Source organism: Salvelinus sp. IW2-2015, linkage group LG7 (genome assembly GCF_002910315.2).
Source record: "Salvelinus sp. IW2-2015 linkage group LG7, ASM291031v2, whole genome shotgun sequence".
NCBI lineage: Eukaryota > Metazoa > Chordata > Actinopteri > Salmoniformes > Salmonidae > Salvelinus > Salvelinus sp. IW2-2015.
Genome location: NC_036847.1, coordinates 23,687,335 through 23,710,042, shown reverse-complemented (window position 1 = coordinate 23,710,042; position 22,708 = coordinate 23,687,335). Strand labels below are relative to the sequence as shown.

At 41.9% G+C, this 22,708-nt stretch overlaps 1 protein-coding gene across 2 annotated transcripts in view; it reads left to right on the top strand.

Moving 5' to 3' along the window:
* LOC111966630 (protein bicaudal D homolog 2) overlaps positions 1-22,708 on the top strand; it is a 43,438-nt gene that overhangs the window by 17,263 nt on the left and 3,467 nt on the right. For both annotated transcript variants that reach the window (XM_023991457.2, XM_023991458.2), the window contains exons 3-8: positions 4,188-4,400; positions 4,680-4,832; positions 12,144-12,641; positions 18,138-19,052; positions 19,638-19,814; positions 21,088-21,239. In XM_023991457.2, the coding sequence (XP_023847225.1) occupies positions 4,188-4,400; positions 4,680-4,832; positions 12,144-12,641; positions 18,138-19,052; positions 19,638-19,814; positions 21,088-21,239 (2,108 nt within the window). The remainder of the gene's footprint in view (positions 1-4,187; positions 4,401-4,679; positions 4,833-12,143; positions 12,642-18,137; positions 19,053-19,637; positions 19,815-21,087; positions 21,240-22,708) is intronic.

The following is a 22,708-nucleotide window of genomic DNA, read 5'->3' as shown; positions in this document are numbered from 1 at the left end:
GGGATCTCAGCGTCAAGAAAGGATATGTCTTCGAATCAGAAGTGCGTTGAGTTGCTAACACCCAGGAAAGTCACCCGCTTACGTTGGAGTCGGGTGGGGAACGGGTCCTCTCGCGCGCCTCCGGCAATGACCTGCCCGTTTTTCGTTGAACAAGCTCAGCTGGGCATTCTAGGAGGCCTTTTTCGCGCTAAGTAGCTCGAGTCCGGGTAAAAATGTCACCTGTAGTGTCGCCTTTTGTAGCCGCCATGACTTTTTGACTAAAGCTAAATGAGTTTAAACTTGAAGTGGAGGTAAGATTAGGAATTGGAAACTACTTGTGCGGAGCTCCTAGTTCATGCGGCCATCTCGTTCAGGGGTCACGTGATCCCTCGCATTTTTGTCTTATAACTGCTTTGCTCAACTGTAAGCTTTGTTCAAATTTCTCATTAGATTTTTATATCTTGCTATTTGTCCCATCTCATTATTACCATAGGCCTCACATGTTTTGTGGTTATTCAAAAACAACTTTGAACTTTCTGAGGACCTAGAACTGATCATGAAATAGCGCGGTAGGATAAATCTATCATGCGTTAAACTGAAAGAGTGGCTTACTAGGCCAAGTCATATTCATATAAAATGTAGAGAAAATAGACAATTTGAGTTTCTATAACAATATGACATCTGAGTGTCCGCTATAAAAAATTKACTTCGGCTATTGGCCCAGATCATCCTACGTTTATTGGAGAGAGAAAATAACAAAACATTTCTGACCGGGTCTTTTGCACTGCCTTGTTGAGACTAGCTCTGTCTTAAATGTTTTCTTTATCCAATTCTGATCAGAGTAATTGTTTGATATTGGTATATTTTCTTTTACTGAAAACAATTTTCTGGTCTGATTTTTTAAAATATTTTGTATATGTACTTGCCCTGGACAAGCCTTAATGTCAAGCCTCAACTATTCATGAGATATAGGCCTATTTACCACCCCCGTAATACGTTTTGACGTTGAATGAGTCAACAGATATTTTGCCTAGTGTAACGACCAAATTATATTAGTGGGGTAGAGGCCAGCGAGAATAGAATGAAGTTAGGCGAAAGGGTTTACGTGTCTGTGCTCAGCATGTCCTTGTTAAGAGATTACCGATGCTAAGGGATGGTTTGTTTCTGAAAATCAAATTGTATTGGTCACACACACATATTTTGCAGTAGTGTTCCTAGTATTCCTTTATTAAAKTGGCCAGAGATTCCAGGGTGGTAGCCGGCTAGTGATGGCTATTTAACAATCTGATGGCCTTGAGATTTAAGCTGTTTTTCAGTCTCTCGGTCCCAGCTTTGATGCACCTGTACTGACCTCRCCTTCTGGGTGGTAGTGAGTGGAAACGCCAAACGGATGCTTCACATTGATATGTCCGGTGAAATATCTGTCTCATTGTTCTATCTGTGGTTTAATTGTTTTGAATACACCATCCTGTCCGTCTGCAACCTGTTTGAACAACAGCCTGTTCACTTTAGATTTTGAAATCAAGTGGCCTACCTGGATAAGAAGATTAGCATTTYTCAGAATGAGAACGAGTTGTCAAGTCAATTCCTTATACAGTGGGGAGAAGAAGTATTTGATACACTGCCGATTTTGCAGGTTTTCCTACTTACAAAGCATGTAGAGGTCTGTAATTTATCATCGGTACACTTCAACTGTGAGAGACGGAATCTAAAACAAAAATCCAGAAAATCACATTGTATGATTTTTAAGTAATTCATTTGCATTTTATTGTCAAGACTGAAGTCTTTGATCAACATCCAATCATTAAAATTCGTCACAGACTGTAGTTCTTTAAGCCCTCATGTCTTCCATCATACTGTAAACATGCCACCGTTACTGCCCACCGATGAAATCGAGTTACCTGCTATAAGACACCTGCTCCACCACCTCAATCACAGACTCCAACCTCTCCGCAAATGGCCAGACCAGAGAGCTGTGTAAGACTTCAGCGATAAATGTAGACCTGCACAGGCTGGATGGGCTACAGGACAATAGGCAAGCAGCTTGGTAGAAGAAGCAACAACTGTTGGCGCAATTATTAGAAAATGAAGAAGTTCAAGATGACGTCAATCACCCTCGGTCTGGGCTCCATGCAAGATCTCAACTCGTGGGCATCAATGATCATGAGGAGGTGAGGGATCACCCGAAACTACACCGGCAGGACCTGGTCAATGACCTGAGAAGAGGCTGGACCACAGTCTCAAAGAAAACCATTAGTAAAACACTACGCCGCATGGATAAATCCCCCTACTCAAGCCAGCACAGTCCAGCCGTCTGAATTTGCCAATGACCATCTGGATGATCCAGAGGAGGAATGGGAGAAGGTCTGTGGTCTGATGAGACAAAATAATGCTTTTTGGTCTGAACTCCACTCGCCGTGTTTGGAGGAAGAAGAGATGAGTACAACCCCAAGAAACACCATCCCAACCGTGAAGCAATGGAAGTAAACATCATTCTTTGGGGATGCTTTTCTGCAAAAGGACAGGACGACTGCACCGTATGAGGGAGATGATGGGGCCATGTATCGCGAGATCTTGGCCAACAACCTCCTACCCTCAGTAAGAGCATTGAAGATGGGTCGTGGCTGGATCTTCCAGCATGACAACGACCCGAACACACAGCCAGGGCAACTAAGGAGTGGCTCCGTAAGAAGCATCTCAAGGTCCTGGAGTGGCCTAGCCAGTCTCCAGACCTGAACCCAATAGAAAATCTTTGAGGGAGCTGAAAGTCCGTATTGCCCAGCGACAGCCCCGAAACCTGAAGGATCTGGAGTGGGCCAAAATCCCTGCTGCAGTGTGTCAAACCTGGTCAAGAACTACAGGAAACGTATGATCTCTTAATTGCAAACAAGGTTCTGCTTCCATATTAAGCGCGCTGCTTTTCTGATGTATCAAATACTTATGTCATGCAATAAAATGCAAATTAATTACTTAAAAATCATACAATGTGATTTTCTGGATTTTTGTTTTAGATTCCGTYTCTCACAGTTGAAGTGTACCTATGATAAAAAAATTACAGACCTCTACGTGCTTTGTAAGTAGGAAAACCTGCAAAATCGGCAGTGTATCAAATACTTGTTCTCCCCACTGTATAAATGCATGTTATGCTCATTGCACATTTATAAAACACGGACTAGACCGCTAACACCCAACAGTATKTGGCTATAATGCTGCTAGCGCACGAAAGAAACAAAATAAATGTTCCACAATCATTTTCTTTGATACTCCCATTTTTGTAGGGTCTGCTCTGTTCTAAATTTTGGAAGTTGAGACATGTAAAGTGTTTCGTTAGAAGGGAAATCGACTGATTTCTGATGGACCAAACATCAAATGCAAATAGCGAGTTGAAACTGCTTGTTGTCAGAGAGGAAGAAGGGATCTTTTGTCTTTGTTGTTGAGTGGCAGGGGGAGGGGCTTGGTATCTGTTTTCGAGTGGGAAGGTGCACAGTTTACTCAGCACAGAAGGRACGAAGGAGATGCAAGCATTTGAAACATCGCGCTAAAACATAAATTCAAATTTAGTTCGATTATATATCATACCAGACTGGTTTGAGCTAGGGCAGTAGCAGCACCAGGCAGTCTCAGTAATCCTTCTCTGGCTAGTGACATGGGGTGTTGTCCTTGTGCATGGCTGCTCAACAGACATGATTAGAGACAGCTTCTCATGGGATTCTACAATCTTTTTCCTACCATGTCCAATCCATCCAACCCTCACACATAGTCATGGTCAGTGGTTCTGTGTGTGGTCCATATCCAGTAGTGACAGTTTATTTCATTGACTGATTTTCTAGACAGACTGGTGATGTCTACTGTCATTTGAAAGAATATATTCCTCTTTGGCTTGTCCCATAGATTAAACTGGTTTGTAGTACTACATTCTCAACTGAGGAAATGTAGGCCTAAGTTATGCATGGGATGTACTAAAGACTGCTCAGATTTCGACAGCCGGTCTGTGGAGTCGTATTTCCACTGGCACAGATATACATCTTTGTTGTTTTGGGTCTAAGTAAAAAGTGCTGCGTTTTCAGTAGATGTGCCACTTGGCACTCTGTTGTAGTTTTCACCCCATTGATAGACCTTGTGCCATACAGACCACCATATGGTGGTCAACCAACTCTCTATACAAATAAATGGTGCCCTTTTTTGCTTTTGTCTGTCTGTGTCTGTAGGCTCTGGCAGAGTCTGTGAACCACCACAAGCGTGCAGCAGCAGATGGGGAGACCCGGGAGGAGTGCCTGCTGCAGGAAACTGCCAGCAAGGAGGCTGCCATGGCAACCAGCATGGCTGAGCTTCAGGCCGAGTTACGGCAGGCGCGTATCACTCTGGGCAACGCTCACGCAGAGATCGACCGTCTGGCTGGCCTCTCCTCCCAGCTAAAGAAGGTATAAATATACGGCCTACCCATTCACTGAGATACTGAATGCTTTACACACCAATATTTTCTTCCGTATGGAAAGATAAAACTCTATTTAATGTCATTTGTTCATCTCTCCATTCAACTCAAATGTAGGTATTCCTAGTATTAGTCAAATAAGGAAATACTTTACGCCCTTAATTCCTGCTAGTCTCTTGTGTGTTAATGTTTAGTAAGGAGCAATGTGCAGTGCTTCCATAACGTTAAAGTGTAATTAGTTCCACTGAGAGCGTGTTTGTGTTCACAGGAGTGTGAGTGTTGGGAGGCGGAGAAGGGCCACATGAGGAATGAGATGAAGGAGTATAAGGTGCGGGAGCTCCGGCAGCTCCAGGACAACAGTGAGCTGGAGGAGGAGAACACCTGTCTGCAGAAACAGGTGTCTGTACTCAAGCAGAACCAGGTCAGAGTCTCTCCCTTCTCACCACTCACCTCACTGATAATCAACCATAGAAATAGAATGAATAGAAAGGGTGTCTCCATTCAAGTCAATTTTATTTAATTGAACCTTTTATTTTATCAGGGAGTCACACTGAGACCAAGGTCTCTTTTACAGATGAGCCCTGAACTACAGAAAATACACACATCAAATACAGAATGCAATCAGAAAGATGGCATAATGGGTAATGATAGACACTTAAGTGTACAAAAAATTTGGAACAGCATCCCAATATTGAGTTGCACCCCCTTTTGCCCTCAGAACAGCCATGCCCCAATTGTTTAAGAAAGATGCGCCGGCTAAACAGCGTTTGTTGTTGAATTGCTACGTTTAAATACGAGTTACTATATTTTTCATTAGGTCTGTATGTACAGTGCATTCGGAAAGTATTCACACCCCTTGACTTTTTCCACATTTTGTTACGTTAGTCTTATTCTTAAATGGATAAAAAAAAATACAATTTTATCTCATCAATCTACACACAATATCCCATAATGACAAAGCAAAAACAGGTTTATAGACATTTTTGCAAATGTATTAAAAATGTACAACTGAAATATTACATTTACATAAGTATTCAGACCTATCTTTGGCAGCGATTACAGCCTTGAGTCTTCTTGGGTATGTCGCTAAAAGCTTGGCACACCTGTATTTGGGAAGTTTCTCCCATTCCTCTCTGCAGATCCTCTCAAGATCTGTCAAGTTGGCTTGGGAGTGTCGTTGCACAGCTATTTTCAGGTCTCTCCAGAGATGTTAGATTGGGTTCAAGTCCGGGCTCTGGCTGGGACATTCAAGGACATTCAGACACTTGTCCCGAAGCCACTCCTGCGTTGTCTTGACTGTGTGCTTAGGGTCATTGTCCTATTGGAAGGTGAATCTTCGCCCCAGTCTGAGATCCTGAGCGCTCTGGAGCAGGTTTTCAACAAGGATCTCTCTGTACTTTGCGCCGTTCATCTTTCCCTTGATCCTGATTCCCAGTCCCTTCCACTGAAAAACATCCCCACAGCATGATCCTTCCACCAGCATGCTTCACCGTAGGGATGTTGCCAGGTTTCCTCCGGACGTTGCGCTTGGCATTCAGGCCAAAGAGTTCAATCTTGGTTTCATCAGACCAGAGAATCTTGTTTCTCATGGTCTGAGAGTCCTTTAGGTGCCTTTTGGCAAACTCCAAGTTGGCAGTCATGTGCCTTTTACTGAGTGGCTTCCGTCTGACCACTCTACCATAAAGGCTTGAGTGGTGGAGTGCTGCAGAGATGGTTGTTCTTCTGGAAGATTCTTCCATCTCCACAGAGGAACTCTGGAGCTCTGTCAGAGTGACCATTGGTTCTTGGTCACCACCCTGACCTAGACCCTCCTGATTGCTCAGTTTGGCCGGGCGGCCAGCTCTAGGAAGCGTCTTGGTGGTTCCAAACTCGTTCCATTTAAGAATGATGGGGGCCATTGTGTTCTTAGGGATCTTCAATGCTGCAGAACATTTTTGTACCCTTCCCCAGACCGGTGCTTTAACAAAATCCTGTTTCGGAGCTCTACGGACAATTTCTTCGACCTCATAGCTTGGTTTTTGCTCTGACATGCACTGTTAACTGTCTTAGGTAGACAGGTGTGTGCCTTTCCAAATAATGTTCAATCAATTGAATCTACCACAGGTGGACTCCAATCAAGTTGTAGAAACATCTCAAGGATGATCAATAGAAACAGGATGCACCTGAGCTCAATTTCGAGTCTTAGCAAAGGGTCTAAAAACTTATTCAAATAAGGTATTTCAGTTTTTTTTTTTTTATATATATATATACATTTTCAAAAATGGCTAAACCTGTTTTCTCTTTGTCATTATGGGGCATTGTGTGTAGATTAAGGGGGAAAATGTATTTATTCAATTTTAGAGTAAGTCTGAATACTTTCCGAATGCACTGTACATTGAAGTGTGTGTGATACACTACCGGTCAAAAAATAAAATACACTTGAAGGTGATTCAGCAAGAAACATTGTTCTAAAGCAAATGCAGTGACTCAAAGTTGGCTACAACTGTTTGAAAGCTATACAAATAGTTATTGAGTTCCTCTTCTAAGATGCTTAACAGTTTGACTGTGGTAGTTCTTAAAGAAAAACTAACAGGTCTGTGAGAGCCGGAATTCTTACTGGTTGGTAGGTGATCAAATACTTATGTCATGCAATAAAATGCAAATTAATTACTTAAAATTCATACAATGTGATTTTCTGGATTTTTTWGATTCCATCTCTCACAGTTGAAGTGTACCTATGATAAAAATTACAGACCTCTACATGCCTGTTAAGTAGGAAAACCTGCAAAACTGAAATTGTAACTAGCTTTGTATGGCTTGTTTAAGAAAGGGCAATACTTTAGACAAAATTTAATTTTCAATTAGTTGGTAATGAGAAATTATCTGTATTAAGGCAAAATGGCAAAAAAAAAAAAAAGGGATGAGCCTTTCTTAATCTACTGGGAACCATTTTGGGTTTAAGTGTAATTTATGTATGAGTGAAGCTTTTAGTGAGAGGTTTAAAGCTTTAAAATGTAAAMATTTTAGCCCCCCAAACTCATATTCATTATATAAATAGGCACGTTTAATTTTGTCTGGCTTAGCTTTCCAAATTAAAATAAATATTTTTTGCTCATGACTTAAAAAACGAGTCTGGAGTAGGCAGTGCCATTTAGTAAGTAAGTGAACTGATAGGACCAAAGAGTTCATCAATGTGAAGTATTTACCTCTCCATGGTTGCAGAATTCTTTCTATTTTTGCTAACTTTCTATTGAAATTGATTGTGGTAAGTTCATTTATATTTTTGAGATGTGAATACCAAGTATGTCTACTTCACCATCTGCCCATTTTATTGGTAAACTACAAGGTAGTGTAAACTTATTTTTTTATTTTTTTACAATCCATACGTAATATGGTAATAAGGTTTTAGTCCAGGGAGGCTAGAAAAGTGATCAAAATCTTTAATGAGACTGCAGGGATCCAGATTAYGRACTTAAGAAAAAACTAGAATCATYGGCATACATTGACACTTGTTTTTATTACCTGGATTTCTAACCCCTTGATGTTTGGTTGGATCTAATTTTAATAGCTAGCATTTCAATGGCCATAATAAATAGATATGGAGACAACGGACAGCCTATTTTTACTCCTCTTAAAAGGAGTCAATACTTTCTGAGAAGTAACCATTATTTACTATTTTACATCTGGGGTCGCTGTACATAACTTTAACCCATTGTATAAAAGATTCACCGAAATTAAAGTAATCCAGGCATTTATATATAAATTCTAGTCATACTTTATCACCTTTTCAAAATCTGCTTCGAAGACCAGGCCTGGAGTCTTTGATATTTCATAATGTCCAATTGTTTTCATGGAYGATATATTGGAGATAATTTACATGTAAATAAAACCTGTCTGATCAGGATGAACAATATCTGATAAAACCTTTTTTATTCTGTGCACTATGCATTTCGCCAGGATTTTCGCATCACATTATTGACGTGTTACAGGCCTTCAGTTTTTTAAATAGACTGGATCTTTATACTTACCACCTGGGTCCTGTTTTAGTAGTAATGAAATCAGACCTTGTTGACTACCTGAAAGTCTACCATTTGTGTAGGAGTAATTAAAACATGCTAATAATGGATCTTTGAGTACATCAAAAAAGGTCTGATACTGGTATACCATCAAGCCCTGGTGTTTTTTCAGACTGAGGCAATCAAATATTTTCAAAGTTCCTCTTCTGTAAATTGGCCTTCACACAGGTCTTTCTGTAAATTTGTTCAATTTACATTATTATTACGAAAGAAATCCTTAGTTAACATCATTCAGTGGAAATGGAGACTGAAAAGAAAACATGCAGAAAATATTTTGCTTCCTCTTTCATAATATAATTTGGTGACTCATGAATGACTCAATTTAACGACTTTCTGCAAATTATTTTTGGTAGCATTTCTGTTGAAGATTTTAAAAAGTTTTCAATTTTCCATCCAATTTCCTTTATTTTTGTAATAAATTACACTTAATCATTCTTGAATAAGTACCTCCATTTCTTTGTTTTTCCTCTAACCTATTTTGTGCCGCTAGTACAGTTYCCATTACCATCTACCTGCACTGTTACTTCCTCTATTTCCTTTATTAGTCTAATCTCTTTTGACCTAAACTGATTTTGTTTTAATGATGAGTATTGTATTGAATGGCCTCTAAAAGTACATTTTAAGTGTCCCATACAATAAGGGGATCTGCTGTACCTATGTTGTGCAAAAAAAGTCCATTCTGAATTATTTTGTCTTAGTTAAGAACAAATTGTCATGCAATATCCCCTTCTACGTGGAAATTCTGTAAGAATTATATGGAAGCCAATTAGATGGTTTGATCGCATTCGGTCTCCTATTAATACTTTTTAAACTTTTGATGCCAGCAAGAACGAGACTAGGAAGTAATCAAGACGGCTAGCTTGATTAAGCCTCCTCCATGTATATCTCCCTAGGTCAGGGGTTTTCAGCCTCCATATATCCACTAGTTCTATTGTATCCATGATCTTCGTGATCTGCTTAAGTGCTTGAGGGTGATAGTTTGTAGTGTGATTTCTTTTGTGATCCATTGAGGTACTTAAAACCGTATTATAATCTCCCACCATAATATATTAATTAGTTGCTTGTGAGCTCAATAGATTATTATATATATTTTCGAAGAAGTGTGGATCATCATCATTTGGCCCATATAGATGAATTAGCCAGATCTGTCAGATACATTGAAGTATTATTTGCAGTTGTCACTATGACAATGAAAACACCATGAAAACCCTGAATGGTCTGAACCAGTATTTGTGCTTTAGACCTCATGAATGGTCTTGTTACCACAATAGGCAGATTGCCATAGGATGCGTTGATCAGTTGATTGACTGGTGTAGGACTGTAGAATGATAAACTTTACTCTAGTGTGGATGCTCACCAATGTTTTGAAGTTATTTAGCCTGTAGTTTATTATTACAGTTATTGTTGTAGTTATTGGATTGGTGGATGGCCCAACACAACTAGCATTATTATCACAACAGAACTAGCCTACTAGTAAGTCTAGCTAACGTTAGTGAACTTGAATGAAATAAATATAAAATTGCACTTGTACACTTGTTTACTTGACTTTTATACTCTATAAATTGACTCTTTAAAATAATTTACTCTGGCAAGTTTACCACCAGCGAGCTGCAGTATGGAAGTAAAGCTGAAGTCGAATCCATCACTTCCATTGTTTGGCTGTGCCCATAGCAATGTAAAAAAAAAAATGGTGGGAATGGGATAATGATGACATATCGGGTGGACTGGCAGCCATTTTGAGTGTAACAATGCCAGGAAGTAAAAGCAGGAAGTGTACCCTTCAATCTGTGCTGTGATTTGTTGAGTCAACTCAACTGACATTACAAAAAAGACATTCCATTGCATGAGTCACATCAGTTAGCATCATTTGAAGGAACATTCTACTTTATTAGCATGGCAAACCAGTATCAATGTATAGAACATTCCAAAATACCCTGGAAATGATTCCATCACAATACCAGGCAGCCATAATCCCAGTCGGTATTAGATAGAACATTGCGGCCCTGCGGGCCTGTGGGGAAAACAACCTGTGGTTACCTAGGTTATACCATTGGCTCACAATTTTCTGGTCTGCTTGTTTTAGTCAATTTTGAAACGACATTTAAGAAAAGTGCAACATGTCTAAAAATTACTTTTCAACATTGCTTGCTCCTGGGCATTCTCACTACTTAGAAAAACATAATATTGAAGGGCTTCCCTTTTGCCCCTTTTCATGATGGTGTTAGCAGCTACGTGAGTGCTAGCGAGCTACAGACCGGAACATTGTTTGCCAAGACCAACATCACAAACAGACTATACAGCTACAAGTAGTGAGTGGTGTTTCAAACAAACTATTCTAAACAAGTTAAATGTCTTTACCTGTGATTTGAAATATTTTCCACACACACACAATAGCTATGTGTAGTCTGCTTGGACACTGGGTCCCCGCTCTCCAGTGCCGAATTGCCTGAAGCATCTTCTCTTCTCGCAGGCTCCATTTCCCTACGTGGGTTTTTTSACCTGGTTACATGTACATGGAACAACACAGCAGCTTTTTGGTATGTTTTGTCATTTTTGTATAACCAAAAATGAACAGCAAAGTTGGTTCTTTTACACTGGGAGGTCAATGGGAAAGAATGTTTGTGGGCGTGGTCGAGGGGAATTCCTTATTATGACATGAGTATTGCGAGCGTACCCATGAGTTTACCAGTCAAATTGACTGGGTTAGAGCTTCCAAGCCCATTCTATTCATTCTATTTCTATGTAATCAACACTCGGGTAACACAACAGAGCCGTGTTCAGTTTGAAGAACATCTTTTGAAACGGAGAATATAGCTGAACTTGTCCAAACCCTGGTCTCCCATCAACAGCCAGTTTGGGACTTGGGCCAGAATACTCCTACTCTTCCCAAAAGGGTCATGGAATGCATACCCAGATTTACTCAGAACCTTGTGTAACCGCTGAAAAATGTGCCATGTCATACCAAACAGTAGGAATGTGTTTATTTCTTAATGGACAATAGCAGGTTCCAGATCATTCTGTGGTTGGTTGGTTTCTATTCTTCCTGTCCATTTGAGTCTCCATCTCCTGCTGGGTTTAGTATCTGAGGATTCTTTCCCAGTGGTTCATGAATAAGGGCTAGCCTTGTCTGGTGTATGTTCTGAGTTTGGCTGACAGTGCCTTGACTGTGTTTTCCCCTGTCAATCTGTCTTGACCCACACTCATTGTTGGGGAGTCCTCTCAGTTGATGTGAGACAATGGCATCGCTCCAGTGGGACTTCTCAGTGAATAATCAGAAGAGATAAGATTCTCATCCTGGTCACGCGTAGGCCTACTGTAAATGTGACGTAAACTCTGCTAACTCGTTTGTCAGTTTACTCATGAGTTGGCCAAGTAGTGCAGATCAATTATTAAAAAGGTTTTAAAATATTTTACCAACTGCCAGCCATAAGTAACTGATGTAGAACATTCCTGTCGGTGTTTTATGGTCAAGAGTAATAATAATCTATGCATTTTACAGTTACATATTCCTAGTCCAGTACCACCCAACAGACATGACAAGATAAGATTCACTTTTATTGTTCCTTAAGGAAAATTTGTCCGGAACATTCAAAACACTACTCCCACAGTGTTAACATACTCAGGCCTACTCTCTCTGAGTCTCTGTCCTCACATGCCCCCTCTCTTGTCATCTGCAGGTGGAGTTTGAGGCGGTGAAGCTGGAGCTCACCCACAAAGAGGAGCAGGATGAGGTTCTCCGGGCCCAGCTGGAGGAGGCGGCGCGGCTGAGGGAGATCGCTGAGCATCAACTGGACGAGGCCCTGGAGGCCCTGAAAGAGGAGAGGGAGCAGAAGAACAGCCTGAGGAGGGAGCTCTCGGCCCTGGCCCTCAACCCCTTCGACTCTGTGGGCAACCTGGAGCTGCACCTGGAGCAGCTGGATGACAGTGGCGACAGCGGAGGGGGCCAGAGGAGCTCTGAGGACCAGGAGCACGACCAGGACAGCGGTTACAACAATGGCCCAGGGTCTGGTTGCGCTCCTACTAATCCTAACCCCAAGGCAAACGGGCACGTCCAGCGCTTCTCCACCCCCAGGAACAGTGATGTGTTCCTGAGGCCTGCCCCTGGCCTGGTGTCTGACCTTCTCAGTGAGCTGCACCTCTCAGACAGCCAGAAGCTCAAACAGCAGCTCATGCAGGTAAACAACATGCTCATATCCACAGAGATTCCATTAAATTACTTTATGCAGGCCTAGAATTTCATGATTTTAGGGGCAGGGCCATTTGGCCTTCAAGACGTGCCCAATCTTTCAGGTGGGGCGTTAAACAGGTGTCCTGACTCTTTGTGGTCACTAAAGATCCCATGGCACTTATTGTAAGAGTATGGGTGTTAGATTGGGAATCTAAATTCCCAATCTGGCCCCTTATACCATCATGGCCATCTAATTATGCACAGCTTCCAATTGTCTCTTTCATACCCCCCTCTGCCCTGTAAATATCCTCCAGGTCGTTGCTGTAAATATGAATGTTTTCTCAGTCATCTTACCTGGTGAAATAAAATATATATTTCAGGTCACAGAGGCCATCTACTAGGGCACCAAGGCCATTAACCAAAATAGCCAATTAATTTTTTTTTTGAAAACTGACAAACACTAGCTATTCCTTTAAGAAAACATACTGTAAGTGTATGTTAATGTACATAAATAATTAGCCTACGTGTAGGTGTTAGCCAATGCGTATTGGCTACAGCCTGTCATGTCCAGAGCGATGCTGACATGGAGGTGCTTGAAAGTGTGTGTGTATACATACATACATACATACATACATACATACATACATACATACATACATACATACATACATACATACATACATACATTCATACATACACACACTTAGGTTGGAGTCATTAAAACTAGTTTTTCAACCACTCCACACATTTCTTGTTAACAAACTATAGTTTTGGCAAGTCGGTTAGGACATCTACTTTGTGCATGACAGAAGTAAATTTTAACAATTGTTTACAGACAGATTATTTTACTTGTATCACAATTCCAGTGGGTCAGAAGTTTACTTACACTAAGTTGACTGTGCCTTTAAACAGCTTGGAAAATTCCAGAAAATTGTCATGGCTTTAGAAGCTTCTGATAGGKTAATTGACATCATTTGAGTCAATTGGAGGTGTACCTGTGGATGTATTTCAAGGCCTACCTTCAAACTCAGTGCCTCTTTGCTTGACATCATGGGAAAATCAAAAGAAATCAGCCAATACCTCAGAAAAAAAATTGTAGACCTTCACAAGTCTGGTTCATCCTTGGGAGCAATTTCCAAACGCCTGAAGGTACCTCGTTCCTCTGTACAAACAATAGTACGCAAGTATAAACACCATGGGACCACGCAGCCGTCATACTGCTCAGGAAGGAGACGCATTCTGTCTCCTAGAGATGAACGTACTTTGGTGCGAAAAGTGCAAATCAATCTCAGAACAGCAGTAAAGGACCTTGTGAAGATGCTGGAGGAAACGCGTACAAAAGTATCTATATCCACAGTAAAACGAGTCCTATATCGACATTACCTGAAAGGCCGCTCAGCAAGGAAGAAGCCACTGCTCCAAAACCGCCATTAAAAAAAACTGACTATGGTTTGCAACTGCACATGGGGACAAAGATTGTACTTTTTGGAGAAATGTCCTCTGGTCTGATGAAACAAAAATAGAACTGTTTGGCCATAATGAACATCGTTATATTTGGAGGGAAAAGGAGGAGGCTTGCAAGCCGAAGAACACCATCCCAACCGTGAAGCACGGGGGTGGCAGCATCATGTTGTGGGGATGCTTTACTGCATGAGGGACTGGTGCATGAGGAACTGGTGCACTAGTTGGCATTGAGGCAGGAAAATTATGTGGATATAGTGAAGCAACATCTCAAGACATCCGTCAGGAAGTTAAAGCTTGGTCGCAAATGGGTCTTCCAAATGGACAATGACCCCCAAGCATACTTCCGAAGTTGTGGCAAAATGGCTTAAGGACAAAGTCAAGGTATTGGAGTGGCCATCACAAAGCCCTGATCTCAATCCTATAGAACATTTGTGGGTAGAACTGAAAAAGCGTGTGCGAGTAAGGAGGCCTACAAACCTGACTCAGTTACACCAGCTCTGTCAGGAGGAATGGGACAAAATTCACCCAACTTATTGTGGGAAGCTTGTAGAAGGCTACCTGAAACGTTTGACCCAAGTTAAACAAATTAAAGGCAATGCTACCAAATACTAATTGAGTGTATGTAAACTTCTGACCCACTGGGAATGTGATGAAAGAAATAAAAGCTGAAATAAATTATTCTCTCTTCTGACATTTCATATTCTTAAAATTAAGTGGTGATCCTAACTGATTTAAGACAGGGATTAAATGTCAGTAATTGTGAAAAACTGAGTTTAAATGTATTTGTCTAAGGTGTACGTGTACTTCCGACTTCAACTGCATATACACTAAACGCCAGTCATGTTTGAGAAATATAATGTAGGATCATTATTAATATCTAAAGGCTTGATTCTGTCGACATACTTGAGCCATGTTCGTTCCGAAAGGCCAATGCCTGTTGCTCACTGCAACATCGCCCACCTTGCAATCTGAGCGGAGGCAGTCAACATTTTGAAGCGATTAACCATAAATGTAATTGTTTAAACCTGCTATTTTTTTGTAATTTCATGAGGTATGTCTTACCATGTTTCGACCATAGGATTGTTAAGGGGATTTTTTTATGAACACTTTCTCATAAGCCATCGAAACCAGTAATTCTCTCATGTTCGCAACGTTCTTTCATGTCCAGCAACCCAAGACACAATCCTAGTCATATTAACAACCCATGCTTGTTGTCTTTAGATCATTCTACATTTCTGAAGGATATTTTACTCTCTGTCATATGAAACCGCTCGCATTTGCGGTGCACTTTTGAGAATGGTGTTTTACCGCTAATTGCATTTTGGAGCATTCACGCTAATAGTGTACTGCCGTGTGCACATCGCAGCGCTTATAATGTGAAGAAATAGACTAATAGTTAATCAAACATTTTTAAGCTAAACGTTCGGATCTGTTGCATCAGCCTCATTTCTTAGAAAATATTTTTTGATGTATGGTGGTTGTATGAATGTCGAATCAATCGCGTCCCACAACTGTCCCAGAGTATGTTTGGAATATTTATTTCTCGCACAGGACAAGCTGACCAATAGAATAGGTCAACTTTTGTACTATGGGGATAGTATATTGACAAAGGCTAGTGCTTTTGCTGTTCATTAGGCCTACTCATCTTGTTGGCTGACACAGTATATGTGGACAGTTTTTCTAACATCTTCAATATGTACCTAGGAATTCAATAAGAGGGATGCGTGCAGTTGCGTCCCGATTTCTGTCTTCACTTGTAGCCTGCTTCGGAGCTGTGATGCCTGTGAGAAGGACCCGATCACGTGACGGGCATTGGCTAATAAGAATTTAGATATTTGAGAGAGCCTTGTGAGTGAGAGGTGCTTCAGAGCACGACGATTGGCAGCCTGGAGAAGGGATTTCGAATTATTATGTTTAGCAGGCACATTCTGTATGTAATGTATACTAACTCACTTCAAGGAATCATCTGTTTACATTTTMTTTCAGTGAAGAATTGTTTAAATGCAACCACATTGAAACAGACATGGTCTGTAGACCATGTGTCAATGCCTAGATTTAGCTCTGCTCTAATTATGCTACTTGTCCTTTGGGCTTGTACTTTCTATGAGATTATGAAGGTTTCAGGCAGGTTAGTTTTGCATGGCTGAGAGGCAGGCCTGCTATGTTTGCTGTTTCCGGCTATAGACCACATCCTGCTACAAATAGAATTGGATCACTCAATGAGTCTCTCTCGTGACTCTACTGACAGTAAAGGTTCAAATGGCTCAACAAAGGCCGTATTGCACATTAAATTGGCACTTTCCTACACATTCCTATAGCTCTGCTCAGTCTTTCCTACACATTCCTATAGCTCTGCTCAGTCTTTCCTACACATTCCTATAGCTCTGCTCAGTCTTTCTACACATTCCATAGCTCTGCTCAGTTCTTTCCTACACATTCCTATAGCTCTGCTCAGTCTTTCCTACACATTCCTATAGCTCTGCTCAGTCTTTCCTACACATTCCTATAGCTCTGCTCAGTCTTTCCTACACATTCCTATAGCTCTGCTCAGTCTTTCCTACACATTCCTATAGCTCTGCCTCAGTCTTTCCTACACATTCCTATAGCTCTGCTCAGTCTTTCCTACACATTCCTATAGCTCTGCTCAGTCTTTCCTACACATTCCTATAGCTCTGCTCCGAACTCTTGTTGCCGTTGGTCAACTATTTCCATTATGTAAATAAATGCAGTGCTTGACTTGTACTGAAATAGGTGCTTGCACTCATTTTGAGTGCCGGTATTGTTTATTTATAAAATATAAACAATGAGTGCAATGCATTTGAGCTAATATTCTGTAAGGGGTGCAGGGACTCGACCACTAGAAAATGTGAGGTGCCTGTAAGTTCCAGTGAGTTCCTGCTCAAGTCCAGCACTGTGTAAATGTATAATGCACTTAGCTGGAGGTTGGTATTGCTGTTGCTCACCGCAGGCCCAGCAGGTGTTATAAGAGTACTTGAGTGGGTTGAGCCAGTGCTGCTCCACTACATAAATAATAAATTAGTTAGATGAAAAGGCACTCCAGGGCGAAATGTATGTTAACCGTCTGAGAGAACATCTCTTGTCTCACTGAGAAGAAATATCAACCTGCTGAAATATATAACTGACATCACTTGTCTGGTGCTGAATGTGTTGTTCAGTGCAGTCGCCTGAATTCTTGGTACAGTACAGTAAATAATCTGTCAGGAAACTGCCATGTTTTGCTTTTACTATACATTTAGCAATCTATGAAGCAAATACCTGTTTTAAGCAATGGTTTTGGATCAAAGTGGCACTTTTAAATAACTGGAAAATATGTAATTCCATCTATTATACACTACCAGTCAAACGTTTTAGAACACCTACTCATTCAATGGTTTTTCTTTATTTTTACTGTTTTCTACATTGTAGAATAGTAGTGAAGACATCAAAACTATGAAATAACATCTGGAAGGAATCATGTAGTAACCAAAAAAGTGTTAAACAAATGTAAATATATTTTATATTTGTGATTCTTCAAATAGCCTCCCTTTGCCTTGATGACAGCTTTGCACACTCTTGGCATTCTCTCAACCAGCTTCATGAGGTAGTCATCTGGAATGCATTTCAATTAACAGGTGTGCATTCTTAAGTTAATTTGTGGAATTTCTTTCCTTGGTGTTTGAGCCAATCAGTTGTGTTGTGACAAGGTAGGGGTGGTATACAGAAGATAGCCCTATTTGGTAAAAGACCAAGTCCATATTATGGCAAGAATGAGAGAATGCCAAGTGTGCAAAGCTGTAAAATATTTGTTGATTTGTTGAACACTTTTTTGATTACTACATGATTCCATATGTGTTATTTAATAGTTTTGATGTCTTCACTATTATTATACAATGTAGAAAATAGGAAAAATAAAGAAGAACCCTTGAATGAGTAGCTGTTCTAAAAGTTTGGACCGGTAGTGTATATTTAGCAGTATGAAGCCAAATAAATAATTAAGCAATGGTTTTCAGTCCTTTTTTATGTTCCTCTCTTTCTCTAGGCTGAGAGGGATAAGACTGGTCTGGCCAACACGGTCCAGGACCTCCAGAGGCAGTTGGAGCTGTCCCAGCAGGCCTTCAGTGAGCAGGAAGACAAGGTGGGCTCCCTGACCCAGCAGCTGGAGGCCGTGCAGCTGCAGAAACACATCCTGCCCCAGGGGAAGGCAGCAGGTGACCGGGGGGACGGCAGCAGCAGGACCCTGGAGAACGGTGCGGATGACTACGACTATGAGCTGGACGTAAAGAGCACTGAGGTGCTGGAGGCCCGGATGAAGGCGGCCGGYGAGGAGCTGCTGAAGCTGCGTGAGGAGCTGTCCCAGGCGGGGAAACGTTACTCAGCCCTGGAGCAGCGCTGCCGGCAGGAGAAGGAGCGGTGGAGGGGAGAGGCCCATGAGCTGGCTGAGAAGATCCGCCAGTGCATCAAGTCCAGCCGGCAGGACCAGGAGCGCATCAGCGAGCTGGAGAAGGAGATCGGAGCGACGAGGAAAGTGGCTACTGATTCTGAGGGTCATCTCAGCGTGGCACAGGAGGAGCTGCTGGCCTTCTCTGAGGAGCTGGCCAACCTCTACCACCACATCTGTGTGTGCAACAACCTCACGCCCAAACGCGTCACCCTGGACTACTACCGCGACGGGGCCAGGGGCCAGTCAGGGGGGAGTGGAGGGAGGTCCAACCACCTGCACCCCCATCACGGACGTAACAAGCGCCGCTCCAACGAGTTGTTTGCGAAAGCAGTGCATGGAGGAGATGGAGACAGTAGGCCTGGTACTCCCCAGGACTCCCGTGACAACTCCCCCTCRACACGCTGCTCCTCCCCCACCCCAGTCTGCCCTGGCTCCCCCACGCTGGACTTCAGGGACCCCTCCAACGTACGTAACCTGGTGGCTGTCATCCGCTGCCAAATCAAACACCTCCAGGTACGAGTGCCGCCGCCATATTGTCTTCCACTAAACATACATATTTAATGGAGGGTTCATTAATAAACACACGTTTTTTTTTCTTTTATCTTTTACCAGATCTAATGTGTTATAGTCTCCTACATTCATTTCACATTCCCACAAAGTGTTTCCTTTCAAATGGTACCAAGAATATGCATATCCTTGCTTCAGGTCCTGAGCTATAGGCAGTTAGATTTGGGTATGTCATTTTAGGCGAAAATTGAAARCAAGGGTTGGATCCTTAAGAGGTTGTCATAGTATGCCGTGCTGAATTCTGGTCCCACGGTACAAAATGTATTATTTGGCTTCTTTCAGAAAGCTGTTAAGCAGAATGTCTGGCGCTTGGTATTATTTGGGAAGTAGATATCTGGGAACTGTAGTGTAGTAGACTACTAATACTACATATGAGAGATATTTTGGATAATTTTTACATTGCTTTAGTTCGGTGGAAAGACCTATTCAGACACAGGTGTTTCCTGAGTGGTCCATCATGTCAGTGAAACTGAAAGTATGCTGAATAACGTCACTAAGGCAATAAGCACTCGTCATGCCTGTTTCCCTCAGGTGGCGGTGGACCTGTGTCGCCACCGGGGCATGCTGCCCTATTCGGGAGGGATCAGCTGTGGAGGAGAGCTGGAAAGTGAGGCCCTCACGGAGGAGGTGCTGAAGCTCAAGTCTCTCCTCAGCACCAAGAGAGAACAGATCGCCACTCTCAGGACTGTCCTCAAAGCCAACAAACAGGTAACGAACTACAACAAACAAGGTCATGCAATGGACACGTCAAGTTGAACACGCACACACACGACACACACAACCATCAGCCTCAGATGGGTCACTTACTGTGTAACAAGATGTACAGACATGACTATCATAATTGGTCTTACCAAATGGTCACCAATGAGGTGTAGTTCTATTTTTGTCTTGAAAATAAGTTTAATCTTATTTTTTCATTGAGGGTCTGGGGCTGACTGATGTGTCCATGACCTGTAATCCTCAGACCAAAGTCACTAGATAATGTCCTGACTCGATAACAACTGAACATCCAATCAGACTTTTCCTCTGGTCTTTCTATTTTTTTGTATCCTGTTCTGTTTTCTTGGCTTGTCGATAAAGCCTTGGGTATCTGACCCATAGCAACACCAGTAAGGTCTGTCTTCTGACTGCTAGAACCATCAGTCTGCCTGGAGGGGATGTTCCTCGTTCAATTGTCTCATATTTGTTTGTGATCTATATATATTTTTCGATGAAAAACAAATKATATTCCCTAAAAAGAGGGGTGAAGGGGTAGGTGAGACATGATTGGACGGTCTGAGTGTAGACTGTGTAGAGTCAGAGATGGAGTATGATGACGTCTTCCTCGGAGATCTTCCAGTACACTGCTCCTTCCTCCCCCTCTACTCTGTACGCCTCCAGCCCTGGCTGACCTTCTTCTGTCAACCCCTTCACGGTCTCTCTCTTCTCTCCTCTTTCCCGCTGTCTCACACACACACACACAAACTCTAAGGCTAATCTCTGCTCGATTAGGCGAGCCTCTCTGTCACGGGTTAGCCTCTGAATTCAGATGTCTGGCGCTCTTTTATGCCACTGCCACAAAGATTCAGACAACTATGATGTTTTAATAAATTACTATCATAAAACATGTGGTTAACCTTTGTTCCCTTCTAGCACAGTTATGTAAATATGGCCTTTATTTACTTTTTAGTCATTTACCAGACACTCCAGAGCGACTTACAGTAAACAGGGCATACGCTTTCACTTTAGAATTAAGATATTTACCAGTTAATTGTTGGTAATTTGCTTTGACAGGGTCGATGCTGTATTTCTTGTTTCTGTTTAAATAAAGGGTTGGTATTTTCATTGCTAAAAATATGTCCMATCTGCCTTTTTCTTTTCTTTTTTTAACTTTTTTTTTTTTTACATTGCACTAACAGATGAGAGGTCAACTTTGCCATCTGTTATGTACTTGATGTATTTTCCCCAGCTGTAACAATGAATCCTAATGTTTCTATTCCAGACAGCAGAGTTGGCTCTGAGCAACCTGAAGACCAAGTACGAGACAGAGAAGAGCATGGTGTCTGAGACCATGGTGAAGCTGAGGAACGAGCTTAAGGCCCTGAAGGAGGACGCTGCCACCTTCTCCTCACTGAGGGTGATGTTCGCCAGCCGGTACAGTCATTTATATACTGTCCTTTTTATATTCCCAATCACCAAGAATAACAGCAATCTAGAAACCTGAGTTGGAGGACTACAGTAACCTCTATTTGTTTGACAATTTAAAAACAGAAATCAGCATCACAAGTGAATACACTGTATTTTAAGTCTGAGGAAARCACACACAAAAAGGATTTCAGTTGTGTGCGTCAATTGCTGATGTGCTGCAATCAAAAATATACATATTGCATGATGTCCAAATTCCTGTGTTAGGCCTACTCTGAGATTAGCGTTCCAGGCCTATTTTCTACACTGCTGCACATCCACAGACTAGCCTCCCTCTGCTGCTGTGAGCAGATCTACACCTAGCAGTGGACAGTAGACACTCCAGTGGAACTAATTGTTCTCCAACTTTAAGCAGCTAATCGTCATGTTTGTGCTCCTGTGGCTCATGTTTAGATGAGACAGTCAGACATTCCATGACATGGTAGACTAGAGCTTGGATGCGACCCAAATGGAACCCGTTCCCTAAATAGTGCTCTACTTTTGAGCAGAGCCCTAAGGACCCTGGTCAAAAATAGTGCACTAAATAGGGAAGAGGGTGCTATTTGGGATGCATGCTAGAGCTTCCGCCACTACAGTGTCATCTAATCAGATTACCCCTCTGCAGTCTGCCACAATCCCTCTCCTCACGTGCAGGTTAGCACTCACGTGCTACTGCTCTGTTTGGAGCCTCAGCCTGGACCGACCTGTCTGTCGGGTCAGGGAGACTCCACGTAATGGCCCCTTCTCCCCCTCTACCCCACCTCCAACAGTCTCTGTAGGGAAAGCTGCTAGCAACCAAGAGTGGACTGACACCGAGTTAACATGTGCAGAGCCTGCCTCACGTGTGATACTCTGTTTATTGGCAGGCAGATGTGTTTTTCAGTGTTGGCATGTATGTCCTAAACTAGTGTGTGGCCGAACAAAGGCATTTGTTATTTGTGATCGTGTCTGTTGTCGTTGCTTGCACAGTTCTGTACGGTATTGAATACTGTAGCTACTGTTACTGTAGTGATTCCACATGTGGATGCGTTGTTTTTAATGTATCTGTGTGTTACTATTAGAGGGATGTTAATTTAGCGATTGTTCAGTACTGCAAGCTCTGAAGGGCTTTTAAGGAAAGGAGTATTTTCTCTGTATATGCTTTTTTTCCTGGAAAGACATTAAGCTCTGTCTCTTCACTAGGCATTAAATGAGCTGCCATTTGATTAAGCCTGGTGTTTGAAAGGCCCTCTAATGCAGGGTGCGGCAGAAGCCTACAGTCTGTTGCTACGTCCAGAGACCTTGACTGAAATTTGWTTTGGGAAATGTTTTGTAATGGTGCCATCATGTGGTAATATAGAGTGCCTCACACTCAGAAACTCAAACTATTATTCAACTAATTCAGAAATTAAACGTTGCTTTCTTTGTATTTTCTTGGGTTTCTCTCTTCTCTTGGGTTT